The 24163-nt window shown below is 37.5% G+C and overlaps 2 protein-coding genes across 2 annotated transcripts in view; both read left to right on the top strand.

The window, feature by feature from the left end:
* Positions 1 to 10866, top strand: part of LOC102004985 (olfactory receptor 7G2-like) — a 50108-nt gene extending 39242 nt beyond the window's left edge. Inside the window, exon 2 of the mRNA XM_013509126.1 lies at positions 9900 to 10866. Coding sequence (XP_013364580.1) covers positions 9913 to 10866 — 954 coding nt within the window. The 5' untranslated portion in view covers positions 9900 to 9912. The remainder of the gene's footprint in view (positions 1 to 9899) is intronic.
* An 8656-nt stretch (positions 10867 to 19522) lies between these two features.
* LOC106146287 (olfactory receptor 7G2-like) lies at positions 19523 to 20491 on the top strand. The gene has a single exon (XM_013509125.1). The coding sequence runs from the start codon at positions 19523 to 19525 to the stop codon at positions 20489 to 20491; it is 969 nt and encodes a 322-aa protein (XP_013364579.1).
* The last annotated feature ends 3672 nt before the right edge of the window (positions 20492 to 24163 follow it).

The raw sequence follows: 24163 nt of genomic DNA, 5'->3' as shown, positions 1-24163 counted from the left end.
GAAAATGAAAATTTAAAAAATGCAAACAAGACACAGTGAGTGAGTGGAGGTCAAATGTTCTATGGATTCATCTTCATGAGCAAGAAAGTAGTTCTTTCTAGGTAATGACAACCAAAGGTCCTAGGAGGAAATAAGTGTCAAAGAGAAGGGACGTAGCTTCTTTAGATGGTAGATACATAGTGGACAGATGGATGAGTGGATACACAAATGTACAGATAGAAATATAGATATAGGTATATGTATAGATATAGATATAAGTATATATATGGCATGGCAGGTGGAAGTATTCACATAGATACATAATGTTTCTCCTTTTTGATTGGCTTAATATTTTCACATACTTCTGACATACAATGTGATCCTTGCATCCATTAGGTAGTGAGCAACTCAGAGTATTAGCCTACTCATTTCAAAAATACTGCTGTTTTTCTTTGTGGTGAGTATATTGAAATTTTTCTCTTCCATCTATATTGAGACATGCAATGCATTTATGCTAAACTATGTCACCCTGATGTTCCCTGAAACACCAGAACTCATTAGAATTCTCAGTAAATAATATATTACCTGTTGATTGACAGTGCCTTCCCACCCCTCCCTCTGACTCCCACCTGACTCTGGTAACAACCACTCTGTGCCCCATTTCAATCAGGACAAATTAGCTGTGTTCCTCTGATGAGAGAAATCATCTATGTTTGTCTTCTGTTTTTAGGGTGATATAATCTATTTATCTTCCTAGTATATGTTTGCAGCGCACAATAATTATGTTCAGTTTGGAGAATATACACATATACATGTCACATCTTGATCACCTTTAATCACCCTTCTGCATCATCCTATCCTCTCCCTCCTTCCTCATCCCTTTCCCCATCTCTAAAATATTTACTTCCCTATTTCCTACTATCCTTCATTTATTTTCTCTTTAAATTATTTCTACTTTAGATTTCCTGTTTAGGGGAAATCAGTGATATTTAACTTTCTGAGTCTGATTTACTTTGCTTGCATTATGGTCTTTATCCATTTTTTTTTTTTTTTTTTTTTTTTTTACAAATGACTGAGTAGCAATCTATTATGTACATGTACTGTTTTCCTTATGCATTCCTCTGTTTATGGACATATGACCCATTTCCATAATTTAGCTATTGTGAACTGCACTGCTATATACACGAGCATGTATATATCACGGTAATATGATGACTTTAACTGTTTCAGGAAATACGAGAGGTATAGCTAGGTTAAATGGAATTTCTAAGTTTTTTTGAGGAATATCCAAAACTTGTACTACTTTTTCTTTTCTTTTTTCTTTTTTAGTACATATTTTCAGTTCACACAGTTTACAGTCATATTGGGGAGTAGTTACATGTACAGCCCACAACTTGTTCTCTTTAAATCCCTGTCCCATTTCTTCCTCCTTCCTTCTTCCCCAAGTCCCCTACCCCATTTTTCTTTTTAAAAATTTAATTAAATTTATTGTTACAATTTAGGTATACACGATGATCACATGCATCATGGGGAATTTGTATCTGTGCCATGATACACCTTGATTTCTCTTTTTTCCCCCACCATAGTCTTCCCCTTCCTTCAACCACTTTCCCACTCTTATTTACAAAGTTTTGTTAGGATGTCATACCTATTGTAATCAGTTGTTCTGTCTTGTATGACAACACTATGATTGTTTTGGATCATAATCATCATTATAGTCCAGTAACAGGGGACTGGGTGCTGAGCTAAATAGACAGAAACTTCACCTCCTTAATAAATTGGGAAGGTAGGATCTTGGGAAAGACACAAAGACCAAGAACCAGCTACACCTAGAAGACATCTCTGAGGAATACATATTTCCTAGGGAAGCCTTGATGCTAGTTATAATGCTCCATACCATAAGAAATATACAACACAAACACAGAAAACAAATTAAAATAAAAATATAGAAAATGACAAGATGCAGAAACAAAATGGAACTTCAGACTTCCAATCCACCCCAGAAAAATCCAGGGGACAATGAGATAGAGGAAATCAGAAGCCACCCACCAGAATTTTATAAAATGATAGCAGTGGAAATAAAAGGTGAATGAGGCTATAGAAAAGATCAGATCAAAAATAATAACTCAAGTAAAAGAAAGAGATGATGACCAAAATGAAGGACTTGCTCTGTGAATGTAAAGTAGATATAAATAAAAGTGGAAGAGTTAGGAAAATGTTGGAAATCATGAATGCTTAATATAGGAAAGAAACTAATCCATAAAGCAGATTCAAACAGCTATTCAGGAGATTAAAGATTTCATTGAAGGCTAGAGATATAGCTCAATGATGGAGCACCTGCCTGGCAAGCATGAGGTTCTGAGTAAAATTCTTGACACCATCCCTCAAAAAACAAAATAAAACAGAAATTTGACTGAAAGTATATGTAGTTCAATGAACCAATGTTAAAACAAAATACAAGATGTAGAAGACAAGGTTCATGCAATTAGTAATCATGAAAAGAAAGATCTCTTAAAAAATAGCAAGGGTCCATGAAAAGTCAGTCTAATGGCTACAAAATGTTGCAAAGAAGAACAACATAAGATTGATCAGAGTCAATGAAAAAGCAGCAGACAGTGCAAAAGACAAAAAGACTAATCACAGAAGTAATGGCAGAAAACTTCCCAAGCCTGGAAAAAAAATTGGCATATAAGTAAGTGAGGCATAAAGAACTCCAATTAGGCATAGCCAAATTCAATCTATGCCAAGGCATATAATAATCAAGATTTCAAGAATTTATCACAAGAACAGAATATTGAAAGATGTTAGAGAAAAAATGTATCATGTAATCTGCAAGTAATAATAATTTAACTTCTCTCTTTCCTGTCTTTATTCCTTTTATTTCTTCCTCTTGTCTAATTTTTCAGGCTAATGTTTTCAGAACTATATTGAATAGGAGTAGTGATAGTGGGAATCCTTGTCTTGTTCCTGATTTTAGAGTGAAAGCATTCAGTTCTTGACGATTTTGTATGATGTTGGCTGTTGGCTTGTCATAGATGCCTTTTAACAGATTGAGATAAAGACCATCTATTCCAATTTTCTGTAGGATTTTTTTTTTCATGAATTGGTGTTGGACTTTGTAAAATACTTTTTCTGCACTTACTGAGATGATCATGTGTTTTTTTGTTTTTGTATATTGAACCATCCTGGAATTCCTGGGATAAATTGTACTTGATCATGGTGTATAATCTTGATGATTTGCTGCATTCTGTTTGCTAGTATCTTGTTGAGGATTTTTGCATCTATATTCAGTAGGAAGATTGGCCTGTAGTTTTCTTTTTTTTGGTTGGGTCTTTCTCTGGTTTCAGTGTCATGGTAATACTTGCTTTCAGTAATGATTTTCGAAGTATTGCTTCCCTTTCCATTTCATTAAAGAGTTTCAGCATTGGCATTAGTTCTTCTCTAACTTTCTTGTTGAATTAAAAAATGAATCTGCTAGGACCCAGGCTCTTCTTTGTTTGTAAGTTTTTAATTACATTTTCAATTTCATTGACTGATATCATATTATCTAGAATTTTTATATCTTCTTGGAATCTGTCCATTTCTTTTGTGTTTTCTATCATATTTAAGTACAGCTTCTTGAAGTAGGTATTGATGATCTTCTGGATTTATGCAGGATCTGTTGTGATTTACCCCTTTTCATTCCCAGCTGCTTGAATTTGAGTCTTTTCTTTCCTCTTTTTGATTAGGTTGGCTAGCAGTTTGTCCATTTTATTTAATATTTCAAAGAACTTAATCTATGATTCATTGATTCTTTGTATTGTTTTCATCTCAATTGCATTATTTTCTGCTTTTATCTATGTAATTTTCTCCAATGTATGAGCTTTGTGTTTTATTTGTTTTTCTTTTTCTAGAAGTTTGAGGTTCAACATTAGGTAGTTTATTTGAGCTCAGTATTCAAAAACCATGGGGAATGATAGTCCTTTTAAAAATATCATCAGAAATCATCAAAGATAGTAGATTAGACATTTCTGTACAAAGTACATAGAGAAAAAGTAAGAACAATTAGTGTTTGATCAATCTTACATGCTTATATCTGGTAATTTGAGCAACTACTTTGAAGATAACAATATGCAATATAATAACCATTGTTAATTTATTATCATCTTGTTTTGAAATTCTGTGTCATTTTTATTGTTTTAAAATTCTCTTTAAAATAAACAAAGAAACATTAACAGCTGCATGTGGTGACTCATGCCGGAAATCCCAGCACGGGGGGAAGCAGAGACAGGAGAATTGCTGTGAATTCAAGGCCAGTCTGAGTCTGTATAGTGACACCTTTCTTCAAAAAAATAAAATAAAATAAAATAAAAGGGAACATAAATACATTTAAGAAGAAATTTTCTTAGTGTTTTCTGTTTTACTATATATTATTATTATCATCATTGTATATATATATATATATATAATTATTTTCATACTTAAAATAAATTTGACCTCCTGATGTCATGAAATAGAGAGAAATAGCTAAAAGGGAAGGTAGGAATTTATTAAAGGAGTATAGCTGATATATACTCCTGGGATCTGAATGATAGTAATATTTCTGGTTACTATCAGGTTAATGAGGAGCATTGGAAATTGATCCCTGAGGGATACAGAACTATAGGACTCAGGCGGTGAAAACCTCACCCAGGCAGCAATAGCTGTGCTTTGTACCAGAGAAGGATTTTCTGGGTGTAGAACCACTGAGTCAATCAGTGTGTAACCCTTCCTGAGGACAGACCTTTTGTCTTCTACATGCAGGTGACATTCTGAGCACATTCTCAAAGAAACCATCCAAGTAAGCCAGAGTCTCTTCATTTATTATTTGAAAAAGAGTGCAGTATTGTAGTAAGACTTCACCTCTTTACAGAAATCTTTCTTATGTTCGTATGAGATGTGGACTGTGAGGACTCGCTAGGGAAGTGGAAGGAGAATATCTCATGGAGCAAGTTCTGAGTCTTCATGTTTCACAGTAATAAGAATAGCAGAAATAATTTAAATAACAGCACCTCCAATGCCACCATCCGTCTCATTTGCACATTAACCAATGTTATTACTGTGCTGTATTTTTTCATGTCTTGTTAAATGAAGTGCTAGAGAGCATGGCATACACAATTCACCACCTTGACAGTCCTCTTCATTCTTCATTCATTCTTCTATTTTTCCCAAGACAGGCCATTTGCATATTTGGTATCCTGCATGCATGGGTCCCAGTTGTACGCATGGTCACTGGAGGCAGTAACAATAGCACCTATCAGTTAAAGAAGTAGAACTAAATTGTCCTGCAAATATATTGGAGCAGTGTGGCAATTAACATCAACTACATATCACATTTATTAGAAATTAAAATTATCCAAGGGCACTGATTGTAAATGTTACACATATACAGTAGGGAGACTTTAAAATTGACACCACGAAGTAGTTTTGAAGAACAATGTTAAGTTCACTGATGATTTAAAAAGAAAAATGTATGTCAACTTAAAGTGTTGTTTCCTCTGGAAAAAATTAAATTTATAAATTAACTTGGTTATAAGGGATTTTGGACATGGATTTATTATTTCTCATGATAAAAATGTCTGAAAAAAGCCATGGTGAAGTGTGTGTTATTTTTGTAGTGTCCAGAAAGTGCCAGCCCTTTGAGATTTTCTGCAGTTTCTGTAATTAATGGATAATACTTAAGAAAAATGTATGCGTGTATAGAGTTTCAATTAAATGTACACTTTTCTCATATAAAATTTTTCTGATATTAGTTTCTTAAAATATATATAACCTTTGTGAATCACATACTTAATTCTTATATTATTTAGTGAATATTACTAAAATTGATTTCTTTTTTTTTACATTTCTACTTAATGAAGATTCCCAATGGTAATTTGAACATTTATATTCTTCACTGCTAATAGCATTGCTTATGCGACAGTTTTTCTGTCTTCCTTTTCTTTTTCTTCAACTACCCCAACGCGTCTCTTCCTCCTGACAAGTTAAAAGTGCAGTGTGCTTATTGCTTGTGAAAGACACATACACACACATGCATGCACACACATACACCGACACAAAAGATTGGAAGAGTCAGTTGAAGGCTGATCCTACCTAGAACTACACAGGCTGCTTTTGCTTACTTTATTATTCCTATCTTTGAAATATCTCCATGAGAATTTTTATACCTGAGAATCTGAGGTATAATTACAGAATTAAAATTATGTCTTTAACATATATGCAGTGTATGTTGGAGAAGCACACATTGTCAAAGATCGCTTTGCTGCAGCTAATGAACACACACATTGAAACAGATTCCTCCATACAGAGGTAAAACATCCAACTGGAGATTTTCCCCCATTCCAAAACAACTGCTGGAGGACGCAATAAATTCAGATCCATGACTCTCACTTTACACCAAACAATCATTCCTAATGCAGCTGCTTTTCTCATCCTCAAGGGAGAAACAGCAATACTCACAAGGAACACTCCTATTAGGAAGTCTGAATACGAGTCCCTGTAAATTTTTAAGTGTCTATCTTCTACAGAGGAGAAATTCATTTTCATTTCTATCTTTTTTAATAGAAGACTGCATTTTATTTTTCTCAAATGTAGTTATTACTTTATTTGCTTTTTAATTCTATACAATTATTTGTTTTGTAACTCATTCAGGGAAGAGTTTCCCATAGGAATGGAAATAATGTTATCAACATAGTTACCTAGCTTCTAGAAATAATCGCTAAAGCAGATCACTTGTTTTTCCAAGGGACAGTATTACTAGCTTCATTTCTAAAGGCAGTATTTTCCTGTCATTGCTCCTGTCCACATAATGGCTGTCTTCCTCACCCTCACCTCACCGAATGCATACAAAGTGACATACTTTCAAATCAAGGGAATGTTTGGGGATTTATTTCAATAGAAGCTATTACAGTTGTAAAGGAAATTAACCAGAAATATGGAAACATTTAGAAATGCTCATTCTGTATTATCCATGGGTTTTTGCAGGGACAAATCAAGAGGAACAGCTCAGCAGTCTGACAATGAGATCTTTGACCTAGTGTTTGCCAAACTGTGTGGGTATATTTCCATGATGTGTGCTGATAGGTACATAGGTCTAAATGATAAACCATCGCACCTGCAAATTGATGAGACATTCAAATGATACTAAGACTTTCAAAAATAAGAGACCATTGCTGCAGAACAGACTGTTGCTCCTCAAACCTAGGCTATTGACTGGTTTATGGCCTGTCAGGAATCAGGCTACACAGCAGGAGGTGAGCAGCAGGCAGGCGATCAAAGTTTTGTCTGTAGTTACTCTCCATGGCTTACCCGACCACCTGACTGCCCTCTCTCTGACAAGCAGTAGCTTTAAGTTCTCACTTGAGCTTAAATGTTACCATAGGTTCCATACTCCTTAGGACACTCTAATGCCTAACGATCTATGGTGGAGCCTAGGTGCTGATGCTAACACCAGAAAATGGATAAAAATAATAAAAGAGATGTTTGCACAGAGCCCATAATACACCAATTGTTTGTAGACTCCTATCAAAATCCTATCAGTGAGGGGTAAGTGACAACTAAGCTGCACATGGACACCGAGCTTACGGTGGCAGGTGATTGGATGTATTTCCATCATACAGCTGCACCTGGTGTCAGGGTTTAGGTCAGAATCCAACTGTAATTTCAATATTCATGAGACTTACCCATTATTTATTTACTTGCTTATGCATTTTAGTGAGTTGTGTAATTATTTCTTTATATACTGCATTGTAATAATAATAGAAATAAAGTGCACAACAGAACGAATGCACTTGAATCATCCCAACCTACTCCTCCTCCCATGTCTGTGGCTAGAGTGCCTTCTGGTCCCCAGTACCAAAAAGAATGGCTACTGCTGCTGTAGGAGATAAATTTGATAAATTTGTTCTCACATTTCTTTTCGTTTTAAGGCTTGGGCTAGTAAGAAAGATCCACGTCTTATGCTTTCTTTGTTTTTGTTTTTGTTTTTTTCCAGTACTAGGAATTGAACTCACGACCTTACTCTTGCCAAGCAGGTAGTGTGCCGCTGAGCTAAATCCCCAGCTCCAAGTATGCTTTCTTTTAATCTTGACATTTTCTACTTGTTATGGTTTGTGTCTAGATGTCCCCAAAGTCTCAAGCAGCCATGGTAGGTGGGCTTTTCAGAGGTGTTTGAATCTAGAATTCATGATTGATTCATGTTCTAATGCTGGGATTAAGGATATGGGTGCTACACCTGCCCCAGGGTGGGTAGCTTGAGTATAATATAAGGGACAGAGAGAGGCTTGTCCCTTTTCTTTCTTCCTTGTTGCTTTTGCTGTCTTCCATTACCATAAATGCTTACCCCTCTGCCATGTGCCACCCTACCTTGGAACCAGCTGTTTATGGACTGAACCTCTACAAACTGTGAGCTAAATAAAGCTTTCTCCCTTTAATTTTTGGTGTTGGGTAGTTTGTTGCAGCAAAAAGAAAAGTAATTAAGACACCACCATTCTGAAAAGCCTGTGTATGAAAAGAGGAAGTAGGAGTTAGAAGAGAGGAGACACTGCAGGGCAGCAATGTTTCATGTAAATCCCTAAATCAGAGACTGTCTGCACTTTTATTAATGAGAACCTTGTGGAATGAGCAACACTAGCTGCCTTTCTTGGGGAGGGAAAACTCTGAATTCCCTCAGTTAGCAGTTATGACTCTAGTCCATAATTACTTGGAAGCAGCTGAGACCTGCACCGACTAGCTGGAAGCTGGACCGTCTGACCTTCACTAGTCTCTGATGTAGGATTCTACAACCTACTTATGACATGGGTATGCTATTCTCTGGAGTGACAGCTGCCTGGCCCTGTTCCTGTCCAGTAGTCTTTGTAGACAGAGATCTTTTTGTTTGGTTTTTCTTCCAGTACCAGGAATCGAACTCACGACCTTGCACTTGCAGACAGGCACTGTGCCGCTGAGCTAAATCCCCAGGCCCCTAGACAGAGATCTTACTGCCGTGGTGGTGAATCTACAGCACAGGTGCCACAGGGGGCTGCTGTGTCATTGAAAACTCTAGAAAGTTCTCCATCACTGGCCTACTGAACATAGTATTGATTCACAAATTAGGCTCAGTTGGAGCCAAATGAGTTTTTATAGACTAGTTTGACAGCCCAGAGTTCAGTTATAATTTCTGTAGGAAGTTTAACTCTTGTTTGAATGAGAAATGCCTATATAGAACACACTCCCTCAGTGAAACAAATACCATTCCCAAGATGAGTGCCCTCACAGTACTGTTTGATTTAGGACAGTGGTTCCTTACCCCAGCTCCACATTAGAATCGCAGGAAAGGCTTTTACTAGACACAGATGTGTGCAGCCCTGCCCTGAGATTTGGATTTAGGTGGTCCTAGGTGGAGCTTGGTCATAATTGGATGATTCTAACATACTGGGAGCCTCAGAGTGACTGATTCTGAAGAAGTTTGGGAGGTGTGCTTCACTTGAGTAGAAGAGCAACCCCCATTAAAATTTGCAGCACCCTTGAAATATAACTGATATTTGCTAAATGAAGCTATGCAAAATAAAAGCTGACTAAGGACTGGAAGTTGTTTTACCATAAAAAAATAAAAAGGAAAAGAAGAAAAGAGAGAAAAGAAAAATAGAGAAAGAAAGGGACAGAGCAAGAACTGAATATTCGTATAGGCTGGGAATGTGAATTCTTACTTTTTCTTTGTTTTAAGACACTGTTAGAAACACTTTAGAAATGTTAAATTTGCGCAAAATATGCTAAACATGGAATGCTTGTCCTTCTTCCCAGAATGCGTATATCAGACATCCATAGTCGTATTAAGAATTTTGATTCTTATCATTCCCAGGAGACACTGCTGCTCATCCAGAAACCATTTGTCTCATTTTATTCCCATCCCATCTTTTCTTTAGATTCACCAGCAACATGCAATTCAAAAACCAAACATCTGTTTCAGAATTTCTTCTCCTGGGACTGACAGAGGATCCACAACTGCAGCCCCTCATCTTCAGCCTGTTCCTGGTTATCTACCTGGTCACCATCCTGGGAAACCTGCTTATCATTCTGATTGTCAGCTGTGACTCCCACCTCCACACCCCCATGTACTTCTTCCTCTCCACCCTGTCCCTCACTGATATTTGTATAAGCACCAGCACTATCCCAAAGATGCTGGTGAACATGCAGGCACAGGATCAGAGAATCAGTTACACAGGATGCTTCTCCCAGCTTTGTTTTGTATTAGTGTTTGGTTGTTTAGAAAATTGTCTCCTTCTGGTAATGGCCTATGACCGCTATGTGGCTATTTGTCATCCCCTGAGGTATACAATCATCATGCATCCCTGCCTCTGTGTCCTGCTGGTTCTACTCTCTCTGCTCACAAGCATTGTGCATGGTCTGCTCCACAGTCTGGCAGCATTGCCACTGTCCTTTTGCATGAATGTGGAAATCCCACACTTCTTCTGTGAACTTGCTCAGGTCATCAAGCTGGCCTGTTCTGATACCTTTATCAATGCCATGCTGATATATTCAGCGGGAAACACATTTTTTGGTGTTCCTCTCATTGGTATCATTTTCTCTTATATTAAAATCATCTCCTGTATTTTGAGAATGCCATCAGCTGAGGGAAGGTATAAAGCTTTTTCAACCTGTGGGTCTCACTTATTTGTTGTTTCCTTTTTCTATGGGACAGCTTTTGGTGTGTACTTGAGCTGTACATTTACTGACTCTTCTACTAAGAATGCAGTGGCTTCAGTGATGTACATTGTGATCCCTCAAGTGATCAATCCCTTTATCTACAGCTTGAGGAACAAGGAGATGAAGACAGCTCTGAGGCATCTCATAACTGGGAAGCCTTTTACATGCTGGTGTCATGGGCTTTGAGCTATAATTTCTAGAATATGACCAGTGAGAAGAATAAAGGTTGGACAGAAAGCCTGGCTCTTATGGTCTTCCAAAATGACCACATAATATAACGTCTAAACACATTTCAATCTGTGCTTTGTGCTTCCCTTTCATTTACCCTGTTCTGTGATGTTTGAGAAATGATTTCAACCTCTAAACTGCATTTAATTGTTCTGACTCATTGAAAGAAAAATGTGAACTAAGTCCTCAGTTTTAGAAGTTTGTTATGCATCAATCTTGCAGGTAATGTTGGAGTAGCTGAACTTAATGCAAGCTGCACTAACATCTGGAAATGAACCTCTTCATGATCTCATAGATAGAGCCATGGCTGTTGTCTCCTCATGATGCTAATGAATTGGACTGTTACATATAATTAAGGAATTACTGGCACTTTATTCAAGCAGCTGAATCTTTCTGAGTTCATATTAACATCTCCCCTACTCAGCGTCATTACTTTTCCAATTCACACAATAGATTATATTAATGGTTTGAGGCATTTTTGAGACATTTTAGATTTTGAACTCATTAGAGAAGATTCTCTACTCATAAGAAAAAGGAGCCTTTACACAAATATGCTTGGGCTATCAAGAGAGTCGTTCATTATTATGATTTTGCAAATACACAATAGGCAATGTCCAGGATTAGGTCTTCACTGTGCCCTAAATGAGGTGGTCTCATTCTAGGATCATTCTTACCATCATCCAGTTCTACAGCTTGAATCTGAAATGTTCCCAAAGGCTTATGTGTTAAAGCTTTGAACCCCAGCATTTGATGCTTGAAAAATTATTGTGCCTTTAAGAAGCAGTGGCTTCCAACACTACCTGAAGGTTGCTGGTGGCTCTGAGCCCCACACACTGTTGAGCTCACAGGAGGAAAATTGATGGCTTTGTGAAGGGGAGAGGAAACATGGGCAAAGAGATGGCATGACCTGTCTTAGCTAAAAGACAGGACACAGGATGCTCAGCTGGTGCCCGATAGAAAGTGAGCACAAAGGCATGGGGGATACTTAAGAAGGGAAGCGGGCTGAGATCAAGAGAATCCTCTGGGAAGATTAAAATTGGCAGGGTAGAGACCAGCAGCAAAGTACAGTCTTTCCACAACCTGGAGCTGCAACACCTGGAAACCTACTTGATGAAAAGAAAGCAGCAATTCTCTGGATGGAACTGATAGGAAAATTAGAAACTACAGAGAAGCTAGAGTAATGGAGCACAATGTGGAGAGAAAAACACAAAGTAATCTGGAAAGCTGACCCCGGGTGAAGAGTGAGGGAAACAGTTTCTGATGACACCAGGTAAGCCCGGAGAAGGTCCCAGAGTTGGAGCAAAACTACAGGCATCGCCAGCAGAGCTAGCCCCAATAAAAACTTAGAGCTGGTATAAACTGCAAAGATAATATGAGATTTTACTCTGAAGGCGACTCTTCCTACAAGGGAAGCTGGAGATGCAGAAGAAATACAGTGCAGTGCCCACCACATTTGATAATATTTAATCAGGAGCCATTCTGGGAAGGGGTTAATTATTTAAAACTGAGTCACAGAACAACTCCATATTTTATACATGAGAGTTTCTGGTATCATTATTCCAGAGGGGCTGCATGGGAGATTGGTCACATTGGACAAGCATGGAGAAGTCACAGGCTAGCCATAAGCCCCCTCCCCTAAAAATTTTACATTCAGGCCAGGAAGGATACAGGTGTCCTTCCATAAGTGGAGAGAAGCTAGGCCAATCACGTAAGGCTTTCAGAGGGGCTGGATCTGGAAGTTCTTCCATGAAGTCCACAGGTCGGCCTGAATCTCAGACCTGCTTCCTATATCCAGCACAGAACTAAGTGGTAGGTTTGCTTTCCCCATCTGCCAGCATGAACATGGATGTGGCTTGGCTTGAATGATTGCCACAGCCTGGGTTGTATGGACAGAGGGGCCTCAGGAGGAGGGAAGCATAGTAAATCACAAACCCAGAGACCTTAGAGGTCAGCAGAGAAATCCATGACTTGGAGCACACAGAGGAGCAAGGAAACTGGAGCTCCTAGTGTGACTACAGCCCTAGGGTGTAACATTGACTAACCACACCCAATGGGAAATGCAGGTGGGATTCGGCATATATACATAGAAACCTGAGTGTGGAAACAAAAGAAGACTTTGCACTGACCCACTGTCCCACCTGAATGTCCGGGGGATCCCAATACCTCACACCGAGGAGAGAAAAATCTCATTCAAAACATGCAGAATTTTCAGGGGCTTTTTTTTTTTGTTGTTGTTTCTTCATTGGATTTGGGGATATTGTGTTGTTTTTGTCTTTTACTTTATTCTCTGATTTTCTTTTTCCCCCCATCATGTTCTTTTCTGTTACTTTATCTAATTTTATTAATTTTCCTTAATTCTAAAATAGATCCTTTACTTCACTTTTCAACCTTCCTTCACTTTCATTTGTTTATCTTTCACATCTTTTTTTCATTCTTCCATTCACCACCACTCAACTTTTCCTAGCTTTATTAATCTTTATATATTTAATATAAGTTAAGCTTTATCAATGTTTAGATATTTAATTAACCATATGATATTAACGTTTAATTCTTTTGCACTGTTAATGGTGGTATAGTGGGTACATTAGTAGATATTTACTTTATGTAAATATTTGGTTTATCATTGTGTCTAAATTATACTTGTAGATCTCTTTTATTTTATTTATTTTTTTTTTTGGTTTTTCTCCGGTACCGGGAACCGAACTCACGACCTTGCGCTTGCCAGGCAGGCGCTTTTTTGCCGCTGAGCTAAACCCCCAGCCCCCTAGATCTCTTTTATATGGTTAAGGTACTACAGTGGTATCTTCTATTGTTTTTTTGTAGTATGTCAGTATCTAGTGTGAAATGACTTTGTTTTGGTTGTTAAATTTGTTGTTATGGTCAAGGTGGAGCAATTGGTATTAACTGGTTTTCACTGTACAACAGTTGTTCATTCCCAGAGAAACAGACACTGGGCCAATTATGCTTCAACCTCCCCATCCCGATTAAAAAAGGTTGTTGGAGCTTGAGACAGAGGCAAAGGACAATAATTAGCCATGCCTAGAGTTCACCACCTAAAAGGAAATACTAACTAAAGAGATCTTCATAGTAGAAAAAATTGTTTCCACTATAATCAATCTACAGCACACACACACACACACACACACACACACACACACACATAGAAATATGAGGATGAGAATAAAATTATTCCAAAAACTTCCAACTCTCCCAAATTTGTTCTTGGTGGAATTAATGTGAAACCCATACACCACATTCTAGGATATCATCAGTAAATTGTCTTAATTACATGCTCTTTCAGTGTTGTGAATAATGTCCTTTCAGTGATCTATTCTGAGGAAAATAAAAGGTAGCTTTACATATGAAATGGAATGATTGGCTGTGATCGAGGGGCTCTTTATGTGTGCATATTTTGAATGAGTTTTCCTAAGTGATGAAACTAATTTATATTATTATTGTATTTTTTACTATTCAACATCTTCCTCAAACTATTTTCAATTTTTCCTGACAAGCTTACTGTGTAAAATGGAATTTAATTAATTTTTGTTTCTCTTATTGTGAATTTAAGGCTCATTTCCCATATTATGACTCAGTTTTTTTCTCTTATGATCTGTACATTTTACATATTTCCAGTAAGCTGATTGTCTGGTGTAAAAATTATTCATAACATTTCTATGTAATTGAAGTAGATTTGTGATTGAAGTAGATGTCTTTGGAGTTTAGTATGTGGGGGTATAATTTATTTTTAAGGGCATATGTCTTTGTATGTGCTTCTAGGGTTTAGTTTATGACAACAAGCACTTAGTTTTAACATTATTCAGTATTTTATTTCATGTCTGTGCTAAATAGGTCTTAAAATAAAAATCCCTAGTTTTCTCAATAAAAGATTTATCATCTTGTGTTTAGTAGTTGAGACTGAAAACACCTCAAATGTGGAAAAGCTCAAATCTTGAATAAGACAAGGGCATCCACTCTTACCACTCTTGTTCAAAATACTATTTGAAACTTTAGCCACCAGAATCAGGCAAGAGAAGGAAATAAAAGGGAGCTGTATAAGAAACAAACTTAAACTATCCCTTTTTTGCAGAGGACATGATTCTTTACATAGAAGACCCAAAAGCTCCACCAAAATAATCTTAGAACTCATGAAAAAGTAGAAAACAACAGAATAAAAAATCAGTGCACAAAACGAATCACTTTTCTGTATACCAGCAATGAAAACACTGGGAAAGAAATTGAGAAGGTAATGTCCTTCACAGAAGGCTAAAAAAATTAATAAAAAGAGTTAACTAATCAAGACAGGAAGACATCTATACTTATAACTATAATAATCAAAAACATTAAAAAGGACACTAGAAAATACAAAGAAATTCTTTCCTTGATAAGCAGACACAATATTCTTGGAATAAATATATTACCCAATACACATAGATTTAATGAAATTCCCATAAATAAACAAACACCATCCTTTAATGATTAAAAAATCCTGCAATTCATATGGAACCCAAAATGACCCCATGTATACAAATCTAGCCTGAGCAACAACAGTAAAGCAGGAGGCATCACAATCCCACATTTCAGATAATATAACAAAGCTACAGTGATAAAAATTATGAAACTACCACTACTACAGAAATACTGAATCAACAGAATTGAGGATACAGGAAAGAAACTACACACCTTCAGCCATCTTATCTTTGACACAAAGGCCAAAAACGTGCTGGAGAAAAGACAGCTTCTTTAACACATGGTGCTGGGAAAACCAATTAATCCATGTGCAGAAGAATGAAAATTTTTTTCCAGATATTTCTTGGGTAGAAGAGTAACATCTGGATTATGTAAATAAGTCTAAAACCAGACACCAGAAAATAAAAGACTCAATAAAAAATGGGCAATGGAAATATACAGGCACTTCTCAAATGAAGAATTACAAGTAGTCAGTAAGTTAAAATCAAATTAATTGATTTCTTGATGATAGTCTTTTTTTCTAGAGGAACCAACCAACAACAGATGCTAGAGGGGCTGTAGGGATAAAGGTGCCATTCTCCACTGTTATTTGGAATGTAGACTGGTACAGTTGTGGAAATCATTATGGAGATCCCTCAAAAAACTAGGAATAAAGATACCATTTCACCCGGCTATACCCCTTCTTGGTATCTTCCTGGAAGAATTAAAAATATCATAACACAGCAATATATGCCCACCCATGTTTATAGTATCACAGTTTGCAATAGCTGAATCTTGGAAACCACCTAAATGCCCACCAACTAAAGAATCGATTAAAAAATATTTTTCTTTACAGTGGAGTACTAGTCCACCACAAAGAAGGTTAAACTTGATGCATTTCTAGGTAAATGGATGCAACTTGAGACCATACTCCTAAGTGAAATAAATTAGATTTACATGTGCAAATATAGCATTGTCTGCCTGGTGTGAGAGGCTGAGAAGACATAAGAACCAACATGTACAAAAGCTATTGTGAAGTGGGAAGAAATTATTCAAAAGGAAAGAGGAGCTAGGGATGGGGTGGGAGAAACGAAGGGAAAAAGAAAAGAAACAACAAAAAGGATGAAATGGAAACAAAGTTTTGTAAATAGGGAGGAGAAGAGGGGTTGAAGGGAGGAGCGGGGATTGGGAAAAGAAGGGGAATCAGAGCATATCATGTACACGTCCAAATTCCCCAGGATGAATACGAGCGTTATGTATATCTAAAATGTACCAATAAACGTAATTTGAAAAATCAGAATGAGATGTTTATATTATTAATTACACCAGGATTCCTCTCTTGGTAACTATAGGGTAACTCTGGACGTCACTGGAGAAGTATGCAGTATGTGTAATGTTTTCAGGGCCCATGAAATGGAGATGAACAGGGAAAAAAGTGCTGAGAAAGAAGGGATGCAAACGTGTTCCCAAGGGCCAGAAAATTAGCCTTCCTGAATTCCTCGCTTCAACAGAGTTGATCTTTAAGGCTAGGTACTTGTGGGAGCAGAATGGTAGTAAAATAGCTGGTGTAATGAGGAGCTTTGGATATTGACCCCCCCCCACCGCCCCGGGGGGATTGATAGACTGAAGAAGTCAGCCCGTGGTCACGTCCCTACACAGTCCTGTCCCTGTCAGGAAGCAACACGCGCTCTCCTCCCAAAGATGATCCTTGTGGACCAGAAGCATGGTAACCCATTCAGCCTGCCTGTCCTTCTGCAGAGCACATCTCCATTTGCAGTAGCCAGGTGAGATGCTGAACACCTTTTTTTGTAAGCCAACCAGTTAACAGAGTCCCACACTTAATGCTTTGGAAGTAAGGTCAGGTATGACTGATGTATCTAACTCATTTACTATTTATTTCATTTTAATTGCACACGTTTTATAATATAAGTATGCCAAGTGAGTACTGATATCGTTGATGTTTCCTTTCTCATTTTTCAGCGTGACCATCATTCCCAAAGGTAGGACACTTCTATGCAGCACGTAAACACTTCCTCAGGATTTTCACTTATTATGTTAGCAATGTCCTTTATCTTCTTCAGTTGCTTTGGTACACTGCTTCTCTAAGGAGAACGAAGAGTTCCGCGTATAGTGGAACCCAACAACACAAAAGTAAACCAGTAGAACATGTGAAAAAAAACATTCCAAGTGCTGATCTCTGTGCTGGGTATTTTTGATCTATCTGTTTCTCATCCTACAACACCCCCATAGTTTTTCCAGGTCTATAGAAAATAATTGAAAAACATATTTATTGAAAGCATATGATGTGGTGGTTGGTACACATATAAAATGAAAAATGACTACTGTCAACAAGCTGACACTTTTGTCACACTGTTCTTGTTTACAAATGTGAGGTCTGAATTCTCACATCCTTTTCTATTTTAAAGAGAAAAAAATAAAAATAAAAATAAAATAGTTTCAAAATAGGTTAGCAGGAGAGTTACAATAATTAACACACTGTGTATTGTCTTTGTAGTAATTTGAAGATCTTTCCCATTCAGAAAGCATGTGCAAAGGCCTGGGTCATGTTCAATAAGCATTGTACCAAATAAAATGTGACGTTATAGCCTCTTTTTCCTCTCTTTGAGGACAGAGATCATTCCTGTACCATGACACTCCTAGTGGGATTATCTTCTAGGTGTCTTATAAATCTGTGTTTTCCTGTAAGTTTCTGTTTTCTGAATGTAACCAAAGTTTTTTCTCATTTTTAAGAGGTCTATGTGTGTCACCTTCTCTCATTTAGCTACTTTGGAAATGGTATGCCACCTCTCAAGTTAAGAAGAGAAATAGCTTAGGGTGAGACAATAATGATATAAAGGTGTCCAGCTAGTTCTAATATTAGTTGCTAAAGGAGATGCCATGCAGTTTGTAGAAGAGTCTTAAGAACCTCCAGTTCCCTTTGCTCTTTCTCTATTATTTGCTAAGATCCACTGGATAGATGTCAAAACATGCTGCAACTAATCTCCTAGGTAGAGATGGACCTATCTTAGAGGAAGGAAAAGACTAGCAGAAAATATTAAAATAACTAGAGTAGATGATGAGCTCTGAATTATCAGTTAGAGATAATAATTCTGTCATACTGTCACCAGGTAGTGTGGGTAATCATCTTGTATAAGATGGAAATCATATAAGACTAGGCCCAAAGCGGAAATGAAATGAAAACTTATGAGAGAGAAGCACAGCTGGGTGCTCCAGAGACTGAGTCCAGAACAAAAGAGACATTTGAATACTATGAAATCTTCAGAGTATCATTAACCACTAAAATTTTTTAGTGGTTCAGGGCCTACAGTTGGAGTGGAGTTGGTTACTTGTATGGGTTCATCCCGTTTTCCCAGGAAGCCTGCTCTCTTATCTTAAGGAGTGTAGCCCCTTGCCCCTTTGATTAACCGTCCATTTTCTTTTTCTCATTGCTTCACAGAAGTATAACTGGCTGCTTGTTTCTCGCCAAGTGCTTACTTCAAAGTCTTTTCAGCTCTCTGCTGCAGTATGCAGAAGCATCAACAGTGACTGCTTTAGAGAATCAACTCAGCAGTCAGGATAGCTGAGCTCAAATGCAGGTTTTGCCAAGTACTATTTAGTTCATAGCCATAATATAACCTCACACTAAGGATTCTTGTAGGTAAGTGGGGATGATAGCAGGCAATCACGCATGTGCAATTTGATACACCCTTGTGGTATTCTAAAGCAAGCCAAATTTAGGGAACCATTGCATTAGAAGACAGATTTCATAACTGGACTCTTATCTTTGGTTTGCTTCAAGCATGGACTTATGCTTTGTTCTATTATTAGAAGTTACCACAAGGGGTAAAACAAAGTTGATGTGCAGCAGAAGTGTGTTTTAATAAGAAGAGTGGAGGAAAAAGGTGTGCAGGAAGGTGGGTGGAGGCGGAAACAAACAGAGGAAAATATTTACTTGTTTACTTGAATTCATATTAACTATGAGAAAGTTTGGTCATTGAATGCACTTCTGTTCTCAATTTAGCATATGTCAAGGTCATCCAGGGGGTTTACTGAAGCCTGCACTGCTGGATCCATCACCAGAGTTTATGGTGAATAGGTCTGGATATGGGACAAAGAGCTTGTATTTTCACACATTCCCAGGTGATGCTGCTGGTAGTGCTAATATGTCATGTCATTCCACATTTCCATCAGATGCAACGTGGAAGCTAGAAACCAAACAGACGTTGCAAAGTTTTTTCTTCTTGCAATAACAGAGGACCCAAGAATGCATTTGGTCATCTTCAGCCTGTTCCTGTCCATGTACCTGGTCACCATCCTGGGAAACCTGCTCATCATCCTGGCTATCAGCTCTGACTCCCACCTGCACACGCCCATGTACTTCTTCCTCTCCAACCTGTCCTTCACTGACATCTGTTTCAGCACAACCACAATCCCAAAGATGCTGGTGAACATCCAAGCACAGGATCAGAGCATCACGTACTCAGGCTGCCTCTCTCAGGCCGGCTTTGTTTTGTTTTTTGCTGGTTTGGAGAATTGTCTGCTTGCAGCAATGGCCTATGACCGCTACGTGGCCATCTGCCATCCACTTAGGTACACAGTCATCATGAACCCCCGCCTCTGTGCTCTGCTGGTTCTACTGTCCCTGCCCATTAGTGCTGTGAATGCTCTCCTGCTTGTTCTGACAGTGCTGCATCTGTCCTTCTGCACAGACCTGGAAATCTCCCTCTTCTTCTGTGAACTTGCTCAAATCATCAACCTTGCCTGTTCTGATACCCTCATCAATAACATCCTCATATATGCTGCAGCTTTCATATTCGGTGGTGTTCCTCTCTCTGGAATCGTTTTCTCTTATGCTCAAATTGTCTCCTCCGTTTTGAGGATTCCATCAGGTAGAGCAGGGTATAAAGCCTTTTCAACATGTGGCTCTCACCTGACAGTTGTCTCCCTGTTCTATGGGACAGGATTGGGTGTCTACATCAGTTCTGCAATTACTGACTCCTCCAGAAAAACTGCCATGGCTTCAGTGATGTATTCTGTGGTGCCTCAAATAACTAACCCCTTTATTTACAGTCTGAGGAACAGAGACATGAAAGAAGCATTAAGGAAGCTCTTCAGAAGGGCGTCTTCTGTTCTGTGATATGTCACCTGCTGTGGGCTGGGGTTTATAGAGTAAGTCACAGTGACAGGAATACTGGTGTGTTAGGATGCCTGACTCTTCTATCGCTAAGCTCATCAAAGTGACCACATGATGATATAGAGGCTAACTACATTTTAACATTTGTATTTCATGCGACTTTGCCCTTGTGTAGCCATTTGTGATATTCCAAAAAATGACTTCATTTCTTAAAGTCAGTTTTCTGTCTTGGGAACCAGAGCCCAAGACATGGGTTTTAGTGTTACTGACTTCAAAGGTATGTTTAAAAACACATGCCAATTGATCTTACTTACATGGCACAGTTTAATATTTCAATACCTGTATACAAACTGTGGTGATTAGCTTGTGGCAACTAGCATATCCACCATTTACTGTTGCTGAGGCCCATTATGATAGATTGGAGGTAGTGACACTAATGAGATGGTCTGGGGGTGCTGACCAGGATCTGCACATACTCAGAAATGAGGTCAAGTAAAAAACCCGTGCCTGGGAAGGGGACTTGACAGGGAAACCCACCAGAGGGTACCCAGTCAAGAGGGGTTAGAGAAAAAGGCAGAGTTGCTTCCTATTCCTACAATCTCGGAGCAATATCTAATGCTTGCTTCAGCAGCATATACACTAAAATTGGGACACTATGTAATGCCCTGAGGGAAGAAGTAAAGGCAACAATCCTATTAAAGCAAGGGCAGCTGGGCTGTTGCAATTTTATATCTTCCTGAACACTTGCCACTCAGTGTCTCTTTGTCCTAGCTGTCTTCCTCCTAGAAGTTGGAGCTCAACACCCAAGATATATGCAGAAGAGTGTGTCTAGGGTTGTTTCTGCAGCCTCTATTCTGTCCCCTAATTCACGCATTAGCTTTTGTGCCAGTACCATGCTATTTTTAACAGTACAGCTTTGCCATATAGTTTGCGATCCAGGATTGTAATGTGTGCTGCTTTGCTCTTGTTGCCAAAAATTGTTTTTGCTACTTTTGATCATTTTTGGTTCCATATGCATTTTTGGATTGTTTTTCCAGTTTTGTGAAGAATGCTTTTAGTATTTTGATTGGGATTGTATTACATCTATAAATCAGTTTTGGTAATATGACCATTTTCACAATATTGATTCTGTCTATCCAGGCGTAGGAAGTCTTTCTGCTTACTAGTGTCCTCCTAGATTACATTCTCATTGTAGAGGTCTTTCATTTCTTTGCTTAAATTAATACTTAGAAATTTAATTGTTTTTGCAGCTGTTGTGAATGATACTGTCTTCTTGACTTCTGCCTCAGTGTGTTCACTGATGATGTGTAAGAATAGTATTGATTTTTGTTTGTTGATTGTGTTGATTTTGTATCCTTTGCAGAAACTGTTAGTTATGGTAATTTTTGGTGGAAATTTTTGGGTCTTTTATGTACTGGATTTTGTCATCTGCAAATAAGAATATCTTTACTTTTTCCTTTTCTGTGTGTGTCTCTTTTACTTCTTTCTTTTCCCAGAGGGCTCTGACTAAAGTTTTGAACAATATTAAACAAGAGTGACAAGAGTGGACAATCTGTTCTTGTTATTCACTTTTGGGGAAAGATATTACCTTTTTCCCACTTAGTATGATGGTGGCATAAGTTTGTCATAAATGGCTTTGATCAAGCTTGAGGTATGGTCATTCTGTAACAATTTTTTCTTCCGGGTATTTATGCTAGATTTTGTTAAAGCCTTTTTCTGAATCCAATCAGATGACCACGTGATTATTTCCTTTGCTTCTGTTTTTGTGATGTATTACATTTATTAATTTATTTATGTGGCCCCCATCCTTGCATCTTGGGGATGAACTCAACTTGGTCGTGATGTGTGATCTTGATGATATGCTATATTCTGGTCACAATATCTTGTTGAAGAATTTTGCGTTTATGTTTTGTAGAAAGATTGGCTTGTGCTTTTTTTTGCTTAACTTTTTGTCTGGTTTTGGTATCAGGGTAATGTTACCTTCCAGGATTGAGTTTGACTGTACTCCTTCCCTTTCAATTTCATTGAAAATTCTGAGGAATATTGGCAATAAATCTTTTTAAAAAGGTTTTGGGATTTCAGTGGTGAATCAATCAAAAGTCCTAATCTTTTCTTATGTAGTAGGATTTTATTATTGCTTCAATTTCATTGCCTGTTATTGGATTTCTCATTTTTTTATCATTTTGATTCAATTTTGGGAACTCATATGTACCTAGAAATCTAGGCATTTCTTCTAGATTCTCCAGTTTAGTGGAATACAATTTTCAAAGTAGATACTTATAAAACTCTGGATGCTAGGTGTGTCCATTGTGATTTTGCCTTTTTCATTTCTAAATGCATTGATACAGTTTTGACTTTCTTTCTTTTGGGTTAAGAATGTCTACTTCATTTGTGTATTAGAAGAACAAGCTTTTTATTGATTAATAATTTGTATTGTAGTTTTAGTCTCAATTTCATTTAGTTCTGCTCTGATCTTTATAATTTCCTTCTTGGTCTGGTTTTGAATTTGCATTGTTCTTGTTTCTCTAGGGTCTTTGGAAGCATCATTAGGTTATTTATTTGGATCAGTCTGTTCTGATGTGGGCATTCATAGTTATAAACTTGTCTCTTAAGAGTGATTCTATTGTGTCCCATAAGTGATGGTAAGGTTCACTGATGTTATTTTTGGATTCTAGAAAGTGATTGGTTTTTTTATCCATTATTATTAGTAGTATATTATTTAATCTGAAGTGCATTCATAATTGCTTAATTTATTTCTTATTTTATGGCAACAAGGTAAAACAGAATTTCTTAACAAAGTAATAGGAGAATAAAAAGTTAATACATTGCATATTGTCATCTTCTCAGAGTACAAGATATGGAAATAAAAAATTCTCCAAATGATATTAGCACAAACCTTCCTTTTCAGTGAACTAAGAGACTCTAACAGTATAGCTAACTTGCACTTTTCTCCCCTTTCCCTTCCTTGCTTTCCCCTTCCCCCCATCCCAGCTCCTTTTTCTTTCTAAATAATTTCTTCCTATTTCATAATATCTACTGTACACTTCAGACCTTATTTACTCTCAATTTTTCATTCCAGGGAGACAATACAATGTTTACACACAATGAGTCTGATTTCTTTCACTTATGAATGTGATTGCAAGCTGCACCCATTTACCTATAAAAGCCTCAAGCTTATCCTTCTTTATGGCTGAGTAATACTCCATTGTATAAAAATGCCACCTCTTTTTTATCCATTCCTTTCTTGATGGACATTTGGGTTGTGTTCAAGATTTAGCTATTAAAAATTGTGCTGTTATGAATATGGGTGCACATACATCGCTGTGGTACAATGTTTTTAATTCTACTGGGAAGATGCCCAGAAGGGGAATAGCTGGGTCAAATGGGACCTCTAATCCTAGATTTTTGAGTAATCTCCATACTGATTTCCACACAGGTTGCACCAGTCTGCACTCCCACAAACAGTGGAGAAGGATTTCTTTTTCCCAACAGCCCTTCCATCATTTGTTATTAGTTGATTTCTTGATAATAGCTATGCTTTCTGAAGTGAAGTTGAATCTCAGCGTTGTTTTAATTTGCATCTCTTGAATGACCAATGATGTTGAACATTTCTCAATATATCAATTTGCTATTTGTATTGTATTTTCTTTTAATTTTAAAAATAAAAGGAGGAAA

The sequence above is a fragment of the Chinchilla lanigera genome, unplaced genomic scaffold (genome assembly GCF_000276665.1).
Source record: "Chinchilla lanigera isolate Chin_1 unplaced genomic scaffold, ChiLan1.0 scaffold00162, whole genome shotgun sequence".
NCBI classification, from domain to species: domain Eukaryota; kingdom Metazoa; phylum Chordata; class Mammalia; order Rodentia; family Chinchillidae; genus Chinchilla; species Chinchilla lanigera.
The sequence above is the reverse complement of the archived record's forward strand: the minus strand, read 5'-3'. Positions and strand labels throughout refer to the sequence as shown.